The sequence below is a fragment of the Cebidichthys violaceus genome, unplaced genomic scaffold (genome assembly GCF_023349555.1).
Source record: "Cebidichthys violaceus isolate CVI_PGR_0920_01 unplaced genomic scaffold, fCebVio1.0.p SCAF_8, whole genome shotgun sequence".
NCBI lineage: Eukaryota > Metazoa > Chordata > Actinopteri > Perciformes > Stichaeidae > Cebidichthys > Cebidichthys violaceus.
In genome coordinates this window covers 16,013,139-16,028,756 of record NW_027176964.1, presented here as the reverse complement: position 1 = coordinate 16,028,756, position 15,618 = coordinate 16,013,139, and the positions used below count along the sequence as shown (strand labels likewise).

The 15,618-nt window shown below is 43.7% G+C and overlaps 3 protein-coding genes across 3 annotated transcripts; 1 reads left to right on the top strand and 2 right to left on the bottom strand.

Annotated features, from left to right (window-relative positions):
- The first annotated feature begins 312 nt into the window (after positions 1 to 312).
- On the top strand, positions 313 to 6,700 carry selenof (selenoprotein F). Its single transcript, XM_068701901.1, has 5 exons — positions 313 to 402; positions 1,910 to 2,077; positions 4,664 to 4,727; positions 5,304 to 5,353; positions 5,570 to 6,700. The coding sequence occupies exons 1-5, from the start codon at positions 355 to 357 to the stop codon at positions 5,699 to 5,701; spliced, it is 462 nt and encodes a 153-aa protein (XP_068558002.1). The 5' UTR covers positions 313 to 354; the 3' UTR covers positions 5,702 to 6,700.
- Positions 6,701 to 7,167: 467 nt separating this feature from the next.
- On the bottom strand, positions 7,168 to 9,950 carry cldn18 (claudin 18). Its single transcript, XM_068701422.1, has 5 exons — positions 9,518 to 9,950; positions 8,231 to 8,395; positions 7,941 to 8,073; positions 7,732 to 7,845; positions 7,168 to 7,622 (listed from the first exon to the last, which is right to left on the bottom strand). The coding sequence occupies exons 1-5, from the start codon at positions 9,735 to 9,737 to the stop codon at positions 7,538 to 7,540; spliced, it is 717 nt and encodes a 238-aa protein (XP_068557523.1). The 5' UTR covers positions 9,738 to 9,950; the 3' UTR covers positions 7,168 to 7,537.
- A 1,988-nt stretch (positions 9,951 to 11,938) lies between these two features.
- Positions 11,939 to 12,664, bottom strand: LOC137892863 (transcription factor Sox-14). The gene has a single exon (XM_068738265.1). The coding sequence runs from the start codon at positions 12,662 to 12,664 to the stop codon at positions 11,939 to 11,941; it is 726 nt and encodes a 241-aa protein (XP_068594366.1).
- Positions 12,665 to 15,618: the final 2,954 nt, after the last annotated feature.

The following is a 15,618-nucleotide window of genomic DNA, read 5'->3' as shown; positions in this document are numbered from 1 at the left end:
CTGTTCAAACCGGATTGGACAATTTTAAAAAAACGGACCTGAAGTCGGACAGCAGGTGTCGCTGTTGTGTTTGAACCCTGATAAAAACAAAGGCGAAGAAGACGGTTAGAGTCGACTTTGGAACATGCCAAAACAAAAAAAAACATTAATTAAAATTAAATTACCCAGAATTACTCAAATATTTATCAAAATGTGAATACAACTTATATGAACGATGTTATGTCAGCAAGCGTCGAACACTGTGAACAAAATAAATGATCAGTTATGACGTTTAACGGACAGGCGCGACGGGGCAGCTCTTCCTGGAATAAAGGGGTCCTCAGAGTAGTTTATGCTAACAAAGCAAGCTCCAAAATGTCGGGAGAGGTGTATCTCCTGTGGCTTCTCTCGCTTTTACAAACGGTGAGTTTATTTACAATGAACATGAGCAGTTGTCGCCGCTGTCAGTCGTGTGTTGTCGTCGGCATTAGCTGTCGTCTGTGAGCCGTCTACCGTTGTGTTCATGTGTGTGAGCCGCGTCCTGCTGAGCCCGGATCTTCTAAATGACGTGGCTTATCTTCAAAAACCTAAAAGCCCCGATGTGAAGCCTCCTCAGTGTTTATATGTCAGCTAACTGATACATTATAGTTATAAACCGATTGGTTTGTCGAAACCGGTGTTTTGAAAGAGGAAGGTAATGGTAAACCAAGACTTCCGGTGTTACACGTCACTTATCCCCGTTAAAAACAGTTCCCTGCTCAGTAGCTGAGTCCTAAATGCCCGTAACTAACTAGTCAAAATATAGTTTTATTATCCGAGCTGACGTTACAGGGGAACCGTATGGACATGGAGAGAGTACACGATACAGGATGCTAATGACGTTTCCACGCAGACGCAGCTACATACGGGGCTTTTAATGGGGTAATTAACTCGAGAGGACGCTGGATTCCTGAAAGTGAAAACAGATTAAGTTTAATCTACCGGGGAGTCATATTTACAAGAATAACTGACGAAACAAAGTACCCAGCAGCATCAGCCGAGTCCTGTTATTCACCGTGACACCAGGACAGTTTCACTATAGTTTTATTTGTTTATTGATTTTGCAGGGACAATGCACACCAATCAACAGTTGGTTAGCCAGAGAGGCTAGTTTTCATCTGCCTTCCCCGGCCAGATATTTGAAGGCAGCCTAAAATGACAAAATTTTCAAATTTTAAAATGGAGCTTAAATTCATAGATAAACAGGCAGTAACGTATAGACAAAACCAATACACATGTAAGCGAAAGAAAAGTGTACATAAGACACTAGAGACGAGCAGACATAACCCACCTACAGTACGAGCACATGTATAACACTGAGGCCCAGTGTTACGTTTGTTCTTTAGCAGCAAAGAGGATGAAGTCATCGTAGACTGAAGCATCCTGTTAATTAGCCTGCCTGTTTACCCACATTCCTACCAGACCATTAACTCTCTTGTGTCCAAGTATTTTGCTGAGATGATTTATAATTAAGTCAATAAATCTTTATTGCAATTTTAGTCCTCGTCATGTGAAAAAGCTAAACGTTTGCTGATTATATTTTCTTTCCAAATCAAATTGATAGATGACATTTTCATTTTAGCATCACGTTCCTATAGGCAGATACATTATTATTTATATAGTGATTCAACTATAAACTGAATTTGTCATAATTTACAGAACTACATACAAATAACATCACAAAGTTGTCATCTGTGTTTGTTTCAGGATTTTATTCCACTTCTAAAGCAAAGAAAAATCCACAATCTCAATTCTTTACTTCTGTTTTTATCAGTAACATAATGCTTTCTTTTTTTTTTTAATACTCCCACATCTGTACTTGAAGTAAGACTTTTGGCCTTTAATGTATCCTCTCTGTGTGACTCTTATCTCCTCCTTCCTCTCTCTCCAGCTGTCGGCGTATGGTGCCGATCTGACGTCTGAGGCATGCAGGGATCTGGGCTTCTCCAGCAACCTGCTGTGCAGCTCCTGTGACCTTCTCGGGGAGTTCAGCCTCAACAAGCTGCAGCCCGACTGCCAGCAGTGCTGCCAGCAGGAGGCCCTGATGGAAGCGCGCAAGGTAAAGGGAACAACAGAGCCCCAGAGGAATAGGCAAACACAGTAGTTGCCTGTCTAGATTCAGTCTCAGGGAGGAGGAGGAGGAGGAGGAGGAGGAGGAGTGTGGTACAAAGACTTTACAAAAGGAGATTCAGTGACAATGCACAAAGTGTAACACTTATTTGTTTTCTTGCGCTGCCTTGACTCTGACTTGCCACATTTGATGATGCACAACAGACACGTTTATTTATCTTGAGCTGTCTCAAGCTCAGTGAACTAGAGCTTCACCGTCTACAGGCTCCTCAGTGGACGGTAGAAGCACTCGGAAGACCTCCGTGTCAGAATGTGTCACATTTATTGACAGGATCACAACCTCCAGCATTTGAGCTGCTTCTAAAAACAACCTAGTTTTAGCCTCTCTGCCACTGGGGGTCTGTTTACACTGTTAGCAGCTGTGCATCAGATCTGAGCTGCCGCACACAAACGCTTGTCGGTAGCTTTCTGTCTCAATCCTTCTCTCCGGTGATCGGAGTCGAGGTTCCTCAACCCTAGCGTGACACTCCCCATGGGGTAGAAATACCAAGCTTCTCTGTAACGACCTCTCTGAAACCAGTGAGGAGGTGTAGCCCTGCTCTCATAACGTCGGTGATTACAACACATTCAGAATGACTCCCTGCTTGCCTCTGATGGATAAACCCCGAGCCGAGGGGGGAAAAAAACAATGTAGCCCTTCTTTGATTAAGCAAAGTCCCCCGAGCGTGTGCGGTATCCTAGCAACCAGCACCTTGGCGACGTGTAGCGCACACCTCATTACACCTCTTGATGATAACTCCGCTTCAGACAGACACTAAGAGGAACGAATATTCCTCTTCCTGATTTTTTTATTTTTTTTTGAGTGAAATGTCACATCGCGGAGCAATCGGCTGTCTCCAGCTTGACGCTGAGGGTGCCGGTAGAAACCACGGCGTCACCGAGCACATTCTCTCCTCCGACGGCAACAATTATCTGCCCCTTTTTTTTCCAAATACTTCAAGACTCGCGGTTGACATCAGTGCCGTGTCATTAAACCCTCTGAGAAACGGCTCAGTGCGCAGCCTTGTCAATTAGTAAGATTCAGTGGGTGTGGATGGCATTTCGGTTACTCATTCTCAACCGTGTGCTTGCTTCTCTGCAGCAGAGCACCTCAGCTCCTCTATACTATACAATACAATATATCATTGATGATGCTCCACCAGGGCGAAACGTTGTATTTTCCCTTGAAAAGACCAAAAACCACCAATGACCCGATGATCCTGCTTGGTATTGGTCCGCGTAGTCGAGCACAGCAGGCTGAAAATAGTCCCAAACAAATGCACCATTTCCTCCTGTTTGAGCAGCGTTTGCTGAAAGCTGCAGCACCCAGCTGTTTAGAAATGGATCTCTATATTTGCGACCTGTTTGTAAAGATTTATGTCTTCAGTAGGAAGTAGCGGGGGTTGGGTCTGTGGGCCGCCCCACAGGAAGTGTTAGTTATGTTGTTTTTCATGACGACAATAACAAAACATGTAGTATTGCTAGACTTATCCTTTTTTTAATCTTGACTTGCACCAAAAATGTTAGTATGCTCACAGAATAATGATGCATTCTTTTTGAAGATTAATGATTCAGAATAATCACCAGTTAAGGAAGAGAAAATATTTTGGCGTTTTTAAAAGTCTTCAATGTGGCTTTAGATATCTCATATCAGACAAAAACTGTTAATTTCTCTGTGATCATGCATCTCTTTCTTGGTAACCTTTTTATTCATATCTGTTCCTCACTTATAAATATCGTGTTTTTAATTATTCAGGCTTCAGTGAACATAGTTTCTCTTTGCCTGCATGTTTGTTTGTAGACGTAAGATAAAGAGAGGACATGGATCGAGGTATTCAGAATGTATTCCTTTCATGTATTTATTATTTTGCTTATGCATCTTCAGTCACCGGTAGCCGGGGTGACTCTCTAATTAAGAGCAGTTTTGAAACGTTAAACTGCTCCCAGGCGTCCAGTTAGAGCGGCCAACAGGACCGCGTGAGTTCGTCTCTGATCTGCAACGTGTGGTCAAATGAAAAGCGCGGAAATGTAATTTCAGCAGTGCTGGACTGTCTACAGACGGACTGAGGAAGAGAGCGAAGCGGCAGAGGATCTGAGCGTTGCATTGGGGGTAATTTAATTTGCCGTGCGAAACCAGCCAACCGGGTCATTTACCGCTCGCCTCGCTTAAACGGAAAACGGAGCGTGGTGTTGAAATACTGCCGTGACACTCCAATTTCCTCTTAACTTATTGTGTATTGGTGCTGGAGGTTTGATTACAAGTGAGCCCCGCACAAACGGCCATCCGTCAGCCCTGCTCCATATGCACAGCCTCGCCGCTTAATGAGCCCCGAGGAGTCTCCGGGACACGTTTATGAATCAGTGTGCTGGAATCAAATTACTCCTCCAGGCGACCGGCCACCAGCAGGGCCACAGCCCTGTTTTGTGTGTGTGTGTGTGTGTGTGTGTGTGTGGGTGTGTGGGTGTGTGGGTGTGTGTGGGTGTGTGGGAGGAAACTCCTCATGGACTACCTGACATTGCGTCTCTCTTTACACAGCTCTATGCTGGGGCCATCCTGGAGGTGTGTGGATGAAAGCTGGGGAGGTTCCCCCAAGTCCAAGGTGAGCTGATTTATATTCTGATATTTATTACCTTTTTGTTTTTAACTGTATCAGCTCTCTGTGAGTTGATCAATGGGGATGTGTGGAACATGTCCTCTTGAAATCACTTTTTTTTTTTGCAGCAGCAGGTGGTCTAAAATGCCTGAGGGCCGATTTTCAAACAAGGCTTTGAAGTTTTTTTTATTATCCTCTTTGTATCCGGTGGAGACCTCCCATCTGTGCTCAGTGTAACATTTGGTTAGTTCGGTGTCGGGTTACAGTGTGTGTGTGTGTGTGTGTGTGTGTGTGTGTGTGTGTGTGTGTGTGTGTGTGTGTGTGTGTGTGTGTGTGTGTGTGTGTGTGTGTGTGTGTGTGTGTGTGTGTGTGTGTGTGTGTGTGCCGGTTGTTTACCTCAGCTGTAGCCATCCTGTGTTCTCAACTGCCACTGTTAACTCCGTATTCCCAGGAGCTTTTACAGTTTTACAGTCGTCACTAATCACAGCGCTCGGTACTAAAATGCAAAGACTAATTGACTGATTCACTGCCTGACATTTGCCTCACTGGTGTTTTTTTTGTTTTGTTTTTTTTTATCTCCAGCTTTTGTCAGGAGTGACAAGCCGAAGATGTTCAAGGGTCTTCAGATCAAGGTAAGGATGATGAATCGTGAACCGGCCCGTTGATATAATCTCATAATTACACACGCATTAAGCTTCATCTGGAGCGGAAGGGAAAAAAAAAACAACAACGCAATTTCAAAGGGAAATCGGTTTATGTTAATCAGATGACTCACAAACATTGAATGTCTTCCATTAGTATTGAGGGCAAACCTGCCTTGCTAACGCGCCTCCTGTGTCTCTCTGCAGTACGTGAGAGGCTCTGATCCTGTACTAAAGCTTTTGGACGATAACGGGAACATCGCTGAAGAACTCAGCATCCTCAAGTGGAACACAGACAGCGTGGAGGAGTTCCTGAGTGAGAAGTTAGACCGGATATAGACACACCTGTGTGTTTTCTGTTTGTTAGTCTTTTAGTTAAAAGGGTCTCTTCGCTCAAATTTACAACGCCTCTAGTTGTATGTAGCCACGCAGATATTTTTCAGCTTTGGTTTCAAAACTACTTGTCTCTCTAGAGCCTGTGTTCCTGTAGATAAACCACCTTCACTGGTTTTATCTGGAAGGTTGAAGAGATGGTTCCAGTGAGAATCGAGTCTTACAAAGAAAAATACTCTTAAATCTCAAGAGACCGATTTTTAAAACGTTAACGAATCCAAACTGTCTGCATGGATAGAGACTACTAGGGGCTACTGAGAAAATGTTTTTTTTTTTTTATAATTTGGGTGAAGCGAACCTTTTTATGTTATTTACCAATTTGTACACAACTCGGCCTTGAAAGATGGTTGTTAAATCACTATATGACTGTTTTTTTTTTTGTATGTGGGGAAAAATCCTCAATTTCTTGTCTGGATTTGACCAGAATAACTTGTGTGAGGGTGTGAAAGACATCATCACCGATCCCCGATGGGCAGCGCACTCTAAATAATGAACAACATCGCCGCGCGATCACGGCTCCAAGTGGTTCCATTAGGTTTGGAAAAAAAAAAAACGACGACGCACATCCTGAACCGTTTCGTTGTCTACCTGTGGGAGTTTACGTTCCCCTTCTATCAGTCTGATATTCATGTATGATTATTATTTTTTATATAACGCTCATCATTGTGATTTGTGTTTTTTTTTATAAATGAACCCTAGTTGCTCTTCTAATGCGGGCGTCTCTGCTGAAGCACACGTTAGTGACGACCTCACAGTAAACCAGTGTTGGGATGTGAGGTGTGATGTAAAAGTGTGGTTTTTCGGCATCTTCTGCTTTTGAAGAGGAACTGGATTTATTATGAATACTTTTTTTTTTGTTTTTTTTTTGTTTTTTTTTGAGCAAGTGAGTTGACAGTTTAAATATGCAACAATAAACAAAGCCTCTGATGGGTTTTTTTTCTGTCATTAGCCGTCTTTGTTCCTCTAGTGCAGATAATCTCGCCTCCATTTCAAACCACAGACGTGGATTTGCTGACATCTTGTGGTCTAAAGCGTCACAGCTCAGCGCTGGGGACAGGTGGACACCCTGGAATACCAAAGGAGTTACGAAACTTGCCTGAAATTGCTAAATGTAACTATCGCTAGAATATATCTCCAGAACATATTACACTGATGTTACCTCAGGGAGCACAGAGGGCCGTGCAGCTCCTGATTTTACTTTGCGCAGCTTCTTTCCAAGGACGAGTGTTGTTGGCAGTTTAACATAGCAGATCATATCTGTAACGGATACTTTAAACGAAGCGCATAATATGAAAACATCTGCCTTGAAATGCTTTTACGTACCTTCAGTCCGACATTAATAGAACATAAACGTGCTTCACGTGTCAATAAGCAGGTTTGTGTATGCTTATATTTGAATAATTGAAACCACATTTCACAAATCAGTGTTTTATTAACATAAAACTTCAATGATTTCACAAAACTCAAGTAAAAAAAAAAATGCTTTGATTACATATAGGGTTTATAAATATCTAGTAACCATGAGGATGTGCATGTGAAAGCTATTGTATTTTGCCAGAACTCCTTTTCTTCTTCCACCTGTTGTCCTGCTGATACAATGCGAGACATCATCAACCCCCCCCATTATCATTTAGTAAAGACGTATTTAATGTGTATGTGAGGCAACTGAAGAAAACAACATCCCATAAAGCATGCTGCGTGTGAACAGCTAACGGCACACACACACACACACACACGCACACCTCGGCAAACAAAAACTGTCAACGCAACCGTGTGTTGAAGTTACACATAATTCTGGTCCTTCTTGCCGCCCTCTGAATGGACGGTTTTGGCGTGGGACTGAGGCTTGTAAGCAACCCCCGGGTAACTGAAAAGCAAGAGGCAACAATTGATGGAGATCAGTAACGAGTAAAAAGAGCGATACATTCAGTCCAGAAACAAATCCGCAGGAGAGCAACTATAACTCTTTGACTCACTGTGATTTTTCGTCTTTCACCATCCCCTTGAAAGCCAGTGACTTCAGGACGCCACCAATAAGCAGGACGCCCCCTCCTATCCAGGCTATAAACAGTGCAGGGCCAAAAGTGTACCTGCAAAGGCAAACGAGATGTGATGTAAGTCCTGCATGCAAATAATATGGAGAATATGGAAACCGCAAGCAAGACCAGTGTCTTTATCGTCCTACCTGGGCAACCCTCCCTGCATGTTGTCTCCGAATCCTCCTCCTCCTCCTGCTCCGTAGTTTGGGTAGGTGGACACCCTGAAACTGGCCACGATCTGATTGGCGTAGATGGAAGCTCCTGCGATGCCACACACACCTGACAGAAGTGTACAGAGTGACATAGACAAGAACTCTGTGATTTATTTACATCACAGAGAAACGGTAATAAATGCAACATAAGAATCAGAGATGTCAACGAACAGAAGAAAAGAAACCCCTTTTGTTTTCCATATTTCCGTTATTTGTAACCTTACCGCCGATGAGGAACATGATGCCCGCGGTGAGGCTCATCTTTGCCTTGGTGGTGACCGCCATGCTGTTCATCGTGAGGCAGGTCAGGGAGAAAACGGATATCACCGCTCCGAGGACACCCAGAACCACGCCCACTATCATCAGGGCCCGCACAGCCTGGAAAGTACCTAGTGGACAGAAAACACAAAGACGCGTTGTATTGAGCCTGATGTTGTATCTTACTCTACCAAGACGCTCTACATTGTGTAATAATCTGCATCGCATGAATCACGTCTTACAATAAGATTTATTTTTTTTCCCACTTCACGTCATCCTCATAATCTCACGGAGACGATGATGTGAACCTAAGTGTTTAATCTGATCACGTGACCCGTGCTCTCCTACAGTAGGTGTTGCCGTAGGAACCTGCCCTTTGCTTCTTGTTTGTTCTGCTTCTGATAGCTGTGTTGACTGAGTCTCGGACCCGGCCGTCCGTCACAGTGACCAGAATGAACCGGTGCTGATGCAAATACTGATAGCAGTGCCCTTGACGCAGTTAGTATAAGGACGACAGAAACCGAGAGTGAAAAATATTTGGAAATATCATCTGTTCAAATAATTCTTATAATTTACAACAAATAGTTAGAAAGATAAAAATGATGTGATTTATCCATTCAGCACCTCGGCGGGAAAAAATCCTCACAGATTTATTTTTTGCACCAAATCAAAGAGTTTTAATCTTTTTTATTAAACCATTCAATTCCTCATTTTGCCACCCTTTACATTGCCTTTAAATTAAAAAAAAAAAAAAAAAATATATATATATATATATATATATATATATATCTTCATTTCGTGAGTATTTATTTGTTCCAGAACTTCATCCGAGTGATTCGGTGCATTTGAGTGACATTTTTTAAACCCAGAAACAATCCTGCAAAGTATGCGTGCGCCTCGTTTTTTTTAAGAGTCTAAATGGTTCTGGAACGTTTCAAAGCAAACCGGCAACGGCTGCTCATCTCATCGTCCTTTTTGTCTTACATAATATTCCACAAAGACGTGAAGTTAAAGAGACGCAGAGCGAGGAAAAACTTGGGCCGTGAACCCCGCGGAAACCGAAAGGGACTCGACAAACCTTTGTAGTTTGAGAAGAACTAGTTTGGTTTTTCTTGGCTCTGTTTGGTCACAACTTCTTTAAACGTCGCTACTTACTGTATCATTGATCCCGTGACCAGAGAAAGCTCATTGTGTCTTTTAAGAGTAGAAATGGCAGACGTTGCACATTCAAATATAAGAGAGCCTTGTCCTACCTGAGAAACCCAGGAGGCCGTAGAGCGGGCGACACTCGGTGAATCCCGAGGAAGCGGTCTCACAGTCCTGCCACAGACCCTTGTAGGTGTAAACAGATGTCACCACGTCCCCCTGCCTGTCCTTGACGCTCCATTTGTTCATGGCAGTTGCTGCGATGAGGGCTGCTGCGCCGATCAAACCCAAAATGAATCCACCGTTCTGCAGAACCGAAGGCGCCATCGTTGTTTCCTCCTTCAGAAGCTAGGAAATATAAGGGACCCACAGCGCGTGTGTGTGTGTGTGTGTGTGTATGTGTGTGTGTGCACCGGATGGTTTGTGCCCAGTTTAAATAGAGAAACACTTGAAGTGTCGCTGCATGTGTGTATGAGTTAAAGCAAAGGTGAGCAGGTGTGGGCAGAGAGTGAGAGTGGGCAGAGTGATGCTTTGTTAGTGATGGTGGCGTTGGGTGGAGGCGGTTGGGTTTCACCCAGCGGGTGACACAGCAGCATGGGTTGGGCTACCGTGCGCTGAGAGGTGTGGACACACTGGTGATACGCGCACCTGGCACCTTGAGTGGGAACTGAACTGTTTGAATGTAAATACAGGAAACTGATTCACCGACTCCACGGGGCTCTAGGTAAACCGGGCAACTGTTGTTCAGTGAGTGAATTACGCGGCCAACACCCTCACGCACCACGAAAATGATGCAGCGCTGCAGAAAGACAAAACGCGCAAACGCACAGAGACGAGTAAGACAAACACTTGACAAATGGAGATTTTTTGATTACGACTTTATGGCTGAATGTAAAAGTTCATATCAGGCCTGAGCTGTGAGAAAGCAGTGAAGTGAAAAGGTCAGAGGTCAAGCTCAGCTACACACCTGTGAATTTATCAATATTTGTTGGTTTGCTCGAGAACACTTCTACAAGATGAAATCTTTAAATCTTTCACTTCTCTCTGAGACTGCGTCCCCGATTTATGTCCAGCCAGGATATCTGTTGCATTTCTGCTGTTTAAAATGAAACAACAGACAAAAAACACAAATGACCCAAATATACTGCCGCAGCATCAGTGGTCGGGTCCTTCACGTTTAATAATTCTGCATCATATAGATACAGGAGGAGCGTTATGAATCGACATACAGTGAGAATAAAGCTGGTTTCCAGGTGAGGACTCATTCCCTCTTCTTACTAACTTTAAAAACAAACAAGAGCTCATACGATTTCCATGATTCAACTTATCCCCTTATCACTCTGTCAACAACTGGGGAGGAGAGAAGTTTCTATTCTTCTCTTATCATGAGCCTCACTCCCGCTCTCACAAAACACAGACGCACAACGAAACTCATACAAAAGTCGCCAAACATCATGGGGCTGGAGATTTTAATTTTGTCGCGTTGGTCAGTTTGATGGACTTCTGTTTCTTGCGTTATGTAAATATCGGTTTGTCTTTTGTGGAAGCTTTTTGTTGTACACCTTATCAGTCTGCTTGTTTAAATAAGAGCGCTCAGGGAACACGGAAACATACTTCCCCCAGTTATTGTTACAACTGATGTGTGACATGAAATGACATCTAACAACAAAAAAAAACAATTAGGAAAAAAAACAACTCTTTGATAATCAGTCGACGTTCAAAAATGCAAGGAAAAAAAAAGTACTGATGTGGATAATCCCAGAAACAAATATATCAATTAATTGACTCAACTTCACAGCAACATTGTTAACTGACCAGCAACTGACTTATCATCCAAAACTGATGTAGCTGCTTATATAACATGTTTATTATTAAAGCGCCAAAGAAAAACTCAAACTCTTAAACAATGTTTTTATGGAAAAAATGTGTTATTTCTAATTCAAACAAAACAAAAAGCTGTCCTACATAATGAGACATGTTTCCTGGTCTGGGGGACAAACATGTGTTGCTGTCCAAATGTATGAATGTAGGTCTATGAATTATGCCTTTTTAGGCCCGGGTAAATTAATATATTTAAAAAAAAATAAAATACATTGGCTCTGCAGGCTTCCAGCCCTCTAATTTAACAGCTTTATGTTTATCTGACTGGCAGTAACATGGACATGGATGTCAGCTCGCTTGTTGATTTTGATCAATTTTTTCTAAAGGTTACACGTGAGCCTCGTGCATTTAATTTTAAACTGGTTTGTATTTATTAGTTTTTTTTGTCAAAAGAGTAACAAAATAGTATTTTTGCATTACTCCTGCACATCTTGACTCTGCATTAACTTGGTACAACGAGTGTGAGCGACTTGTGAGTTGTTGGTGCTCAGTAATAGATCAACAGCAATTTATGGCATTTTGAAAAGCACTTGATATCTGCAGAAACACTATAGCCTAATATCCAGTTTTGGATGAAAAATGTATTGTAGCCCAGTTATTTTTGCTTCAGTCATATTATGGGGAGGTCCTGTGCGCTATCCAGTCTGTCACACACTGGAGCTGGGTGAGGTGTACGAGTCCATGCCGCTCTTGGTCATCCCTCCAGGGAAGAGAATATAGGCAACCTGAGGCTGCAAACTGGCAGCAGACCAGGCGCTACAGTTACACGGCACCACGTATCCCGGGCTGGAGGGTGACGGGTGAGTGTGGGTGTGCTGTCCGTGGCAAGCCAGACCCCCGATCCCTCCAGTCTGGTATCCAAACGTGTGCGCGCTGTAGGGCAGCGCGCCGGCAGCCAGAGCGTGCGGCATCTCCGCCATCCGCTGGACAGCGCCTGTGCTGAACTGCGCCACCGGCTCCAGCAGCGAGAAGGAAGAAGGTGAGGAGACGGGAGCGAGGAACGCTCTGGCTTTATCCCCGGGGACAAGAAAGGAGTCCATGGAAAATCCCTTCAAATGCTCCGCTGCGTCCCCGAGGAAAGAAGGCAGCGGGAAAACAAAACGGTCCCTCTTCAGAAGACTCTTAGGTTTGCGCCGGGGTCTGTACTTGTAGTCCGGGTGCTCCTTCATGTGCTGAGCCCGCAGCCTCTTGGCCTCGTCGATGTACGGACGTTTCTCGGAGTCGGACAGCAGCTTCCACTCCGCGCCGAGTCTCTTGCTGATTTCAGAGTTGTGCATCTTTGGGTTCTCCTGGGCCATTTTCCTCCTCTGGCCTCTGGACCACACCATGAAAGCATTCATGGGTCTTTTGATGTGATCTAAAGGTTTTGCCATGTCAGAAGCTTACTCATTAATTAAAAAAAAACACACACACACACACACACACACACACACACCGGTCCTACTTTAAATGAAGTCACCTCTCCAAGAAGCTCATGCTCGTCTCGTGCGTAAAAGGAAACGTTGTAAAGAATCTTTTTTTCTGTCTCTATTTTGAGAAAATACTAGAACCCGTAATTCCGATTAACGGTAAAACGCACAAAGTGCAAAGCCAGAATGGGAGTCACACGGGACCAAGTTGGAAGCTTGTTATGGATGATGCCGGGCATGTCAGCCACTCATCACCACACCACTGTCACGGCGGGCCAAGCCAATGGGAATGAGAGAGAGCGCGCGCAGTAATCCCCTCACAAAAAGTGACTGTACAACATTTGTGAGGGGCTCCCTCCTTCTCTCCCTCTCCAACAGTTTAGTCTCTCCAAATGTCTCCTGAGGCAAGTGAAGGCAAGGAACCAGTGAAGGGAGTAATCTGCTGCACAACACACACAGGAAACTAGGAATTATACGATTTTGTAAAGGCTGAGGGATTAAAGTATGGAAGCTGTTTTGCACTGCTGCACCTCACTGCCCTATGATGACCTGTGTGGCTCATTTGCTCAATTATTAAGTCTGTTTTAGAAGATCTCAGAGGAAATAGCTGTTTACTGGAGTCATATGAAACCATCTCATTATGTTTTGTTTTTTTCATTCTAAGGTCTTCCAAACACCCCTCACCCCCGAAAAGAAAATCTCTAAATGTTGTTATTGGATTTTTTCATGGTCAACTAATTATATTTTCTTCACGTTTTATTGTAATGGAGCAATTCCTTCAAAAGCAAACCTCTGGAAAACAACAACAACAACAACTAAAATCACGGTGTGACAAATCCCTCACCAATCTACCAGGAATAACTATTGGGGTAAAACGATGAATGCTGGTGTGGAATCAGGCTGAAATTTACACGTTTAACTGCAGAATGTAAAGTTACTAAAACTGCCGAATGACAGAGGACATGACCCTGCATATGACCCTGCATCTACCATTATTAATTGAAATAAGCCATTGATTAGTGGATGAAGACTCTAAAACTCCATCTTTTGTTGCAAAATCACGTCCAATATTTGTATTCCTACTTATTTAAACTTGTCGTCAGAACTAATTCAACCATTCACACTCATTCAAATTCTTTCCCATGATTCCATGCAGGTTTCTTATATATCAATATGTGTACAAACGGCTCACCTCTCCCCTCCCCCTTACTCTACCAAAATCAATATTAATCATAGCCATAATTCACTGGCCCTGGGTGACTCATTGCTTGTTGCAGTTTTCATAATTACTATACCTTATCTGATCAAAATACACTTTGGCCATCTCGTCTGTTATTGAAATGACATTGATGGAGAAAAAGCCGGAGCAATAACTTCTCTATCAATCATATACAGCATGCTGCATGTGTGCGCTGCTACAAAATGTAGGAGCTTATAGGTAAAAAAAAAAAAAAAAACAGGGATTGGAGTATATACTCAGGAATCTCGATTTTACAAGGAGGAAGCTTCAGGCGCCCCAAAATGGCTTCTGCAAAAAGGATTATTATCACGACAGAAGCATGATGTGTTTCCCCGTAGACAGACCTGTGGCGGTGAGCTGAAGCTCGGGGCTTAGGTCTCGGTAGCGCTGATAAACTTCGCTATCAGGCTACCAGCAAGGAGGAGACCTTTATTTAATTTACCTCCCACAATCAAAGGCGCCGCGGGCCTCTTCAAAGGCAAAGTAAAATGGACATAAAAGATCCAGCGGTGCCCACTGCGCCAGTGGCGGAGACGATAAGACGTTTTCGGGGAGCGTTATTCTCCGGGTTTCCTCGGAGCAGACGGGCTTTAGGGATAAAGTGATTGGCAGCGGGGGTCAGACAGTTGATCTGTCTCCTCATGGCTGTGCTGTTATCGGCTGTGCTGTATAGGTTCAGGCCTTCACACTCAGGAGGCACCCAGCGCCACACAGAGACAATGATTACCTTCACAGAGAAACCATGTTTAGAGCGGGGTTTTTTTTTTTTTTTGACAGCGAGAGGAAAAACTGTCCGAGGACCACAACATGAGAGGACCTAAAGGGCAGTACGGAGAAATCTATTGCTAGCAAACTGTTCCTATCGTGTGTCAAGATTCCGTTTAATTCTGCTCAAAGCTTCAACACACACGGAGTATGTGTTTTTTTGTGTACTCCTCAGTGTTTGGTGTGACTTCTAAAGGGCAGCGTTTTAAACTCTGGAGAGATGAGGGGGGAGGGAAAAAAAAAAAAAGGGTAATAAGAAAAACTGCCAGCAGCACAAAATGGCTGTCGTAATCCGGTTATCCCCGGGCTCTAAAGATACTGGTCCTCTCCTTAGGAGTCTATCTTTTCTTCTTATGTCAAAACTGTCCTCCATGCACTCAGGTGGATTAAGGAGTCACGCTGTAGAAAGAAATTGACAGGTACAGAAAGACCTAGGGGTGAAAAGGGAATGAAAGGCGACACAGAGTGGCAGGCCGGGGCGCTCCGGCCGGGGGGAGTGTGCCGACGTCTGACAAGAACAGAATCGAACAAGTCGACTCCACGCTGGAGAAGAAAAAGCTGCTGTTCCTCACTGATTTACTGCATTGATTAATTAACTGAATCATTACAGAGCTGACCACGTATCTCCTGAAATGTATTTTCCTGTCTTTGTCTGAATGGCTGAAGTGTTGTGACGACTGTGTTGTTCAGAGATGTGATGCTGCTTTATCTCACTTAGGTTTCTTTTTTGGGGGGGGGGGTTTAATGGCAGCTCCAACATTACTATTAGAGCAGATCATATTCTGGATAGATGATATATATGCATATCATCCATGCCGTTGTTGAAAAAGAACTGAACGAAAAGCTCTTCTTCACTTCTGTCCTGGAGAAGCTCCTCGAGGACATTTTTGACTCTGCAGGATGATTAGTCCAT

Coding starts and splice junctions, on each gene's coding strand:
- LOC137892863 (XM_068738265.1), bottom strand. CDS start 12,664: ATGGCAAAACCTTTAGATCACATCAAAAGACCCATGAATGCTTTCATG.
- cldn18 (XM_068701422.1), bottom strand. CDS start 9,737: ATGGCGCCTTCGGTTCTGCAGAACGGTGGATTCATTTTGGGTTTGATC. Junction 8,396..9,517: donor CGGCCTCCTGGGTTTCTCAG/GTAGGACAAGGC, acceptor TCTGTCCACTAG/GTACTTTCCAGGCTGTGCGG. Junction 7,846..7,940: donor ATGCAGGGAGGGTTGCCCAG/GTAGGACGATAA, acceptor TTGCCTTTGCAG/GTACACTTTTGGCCCTGCAC.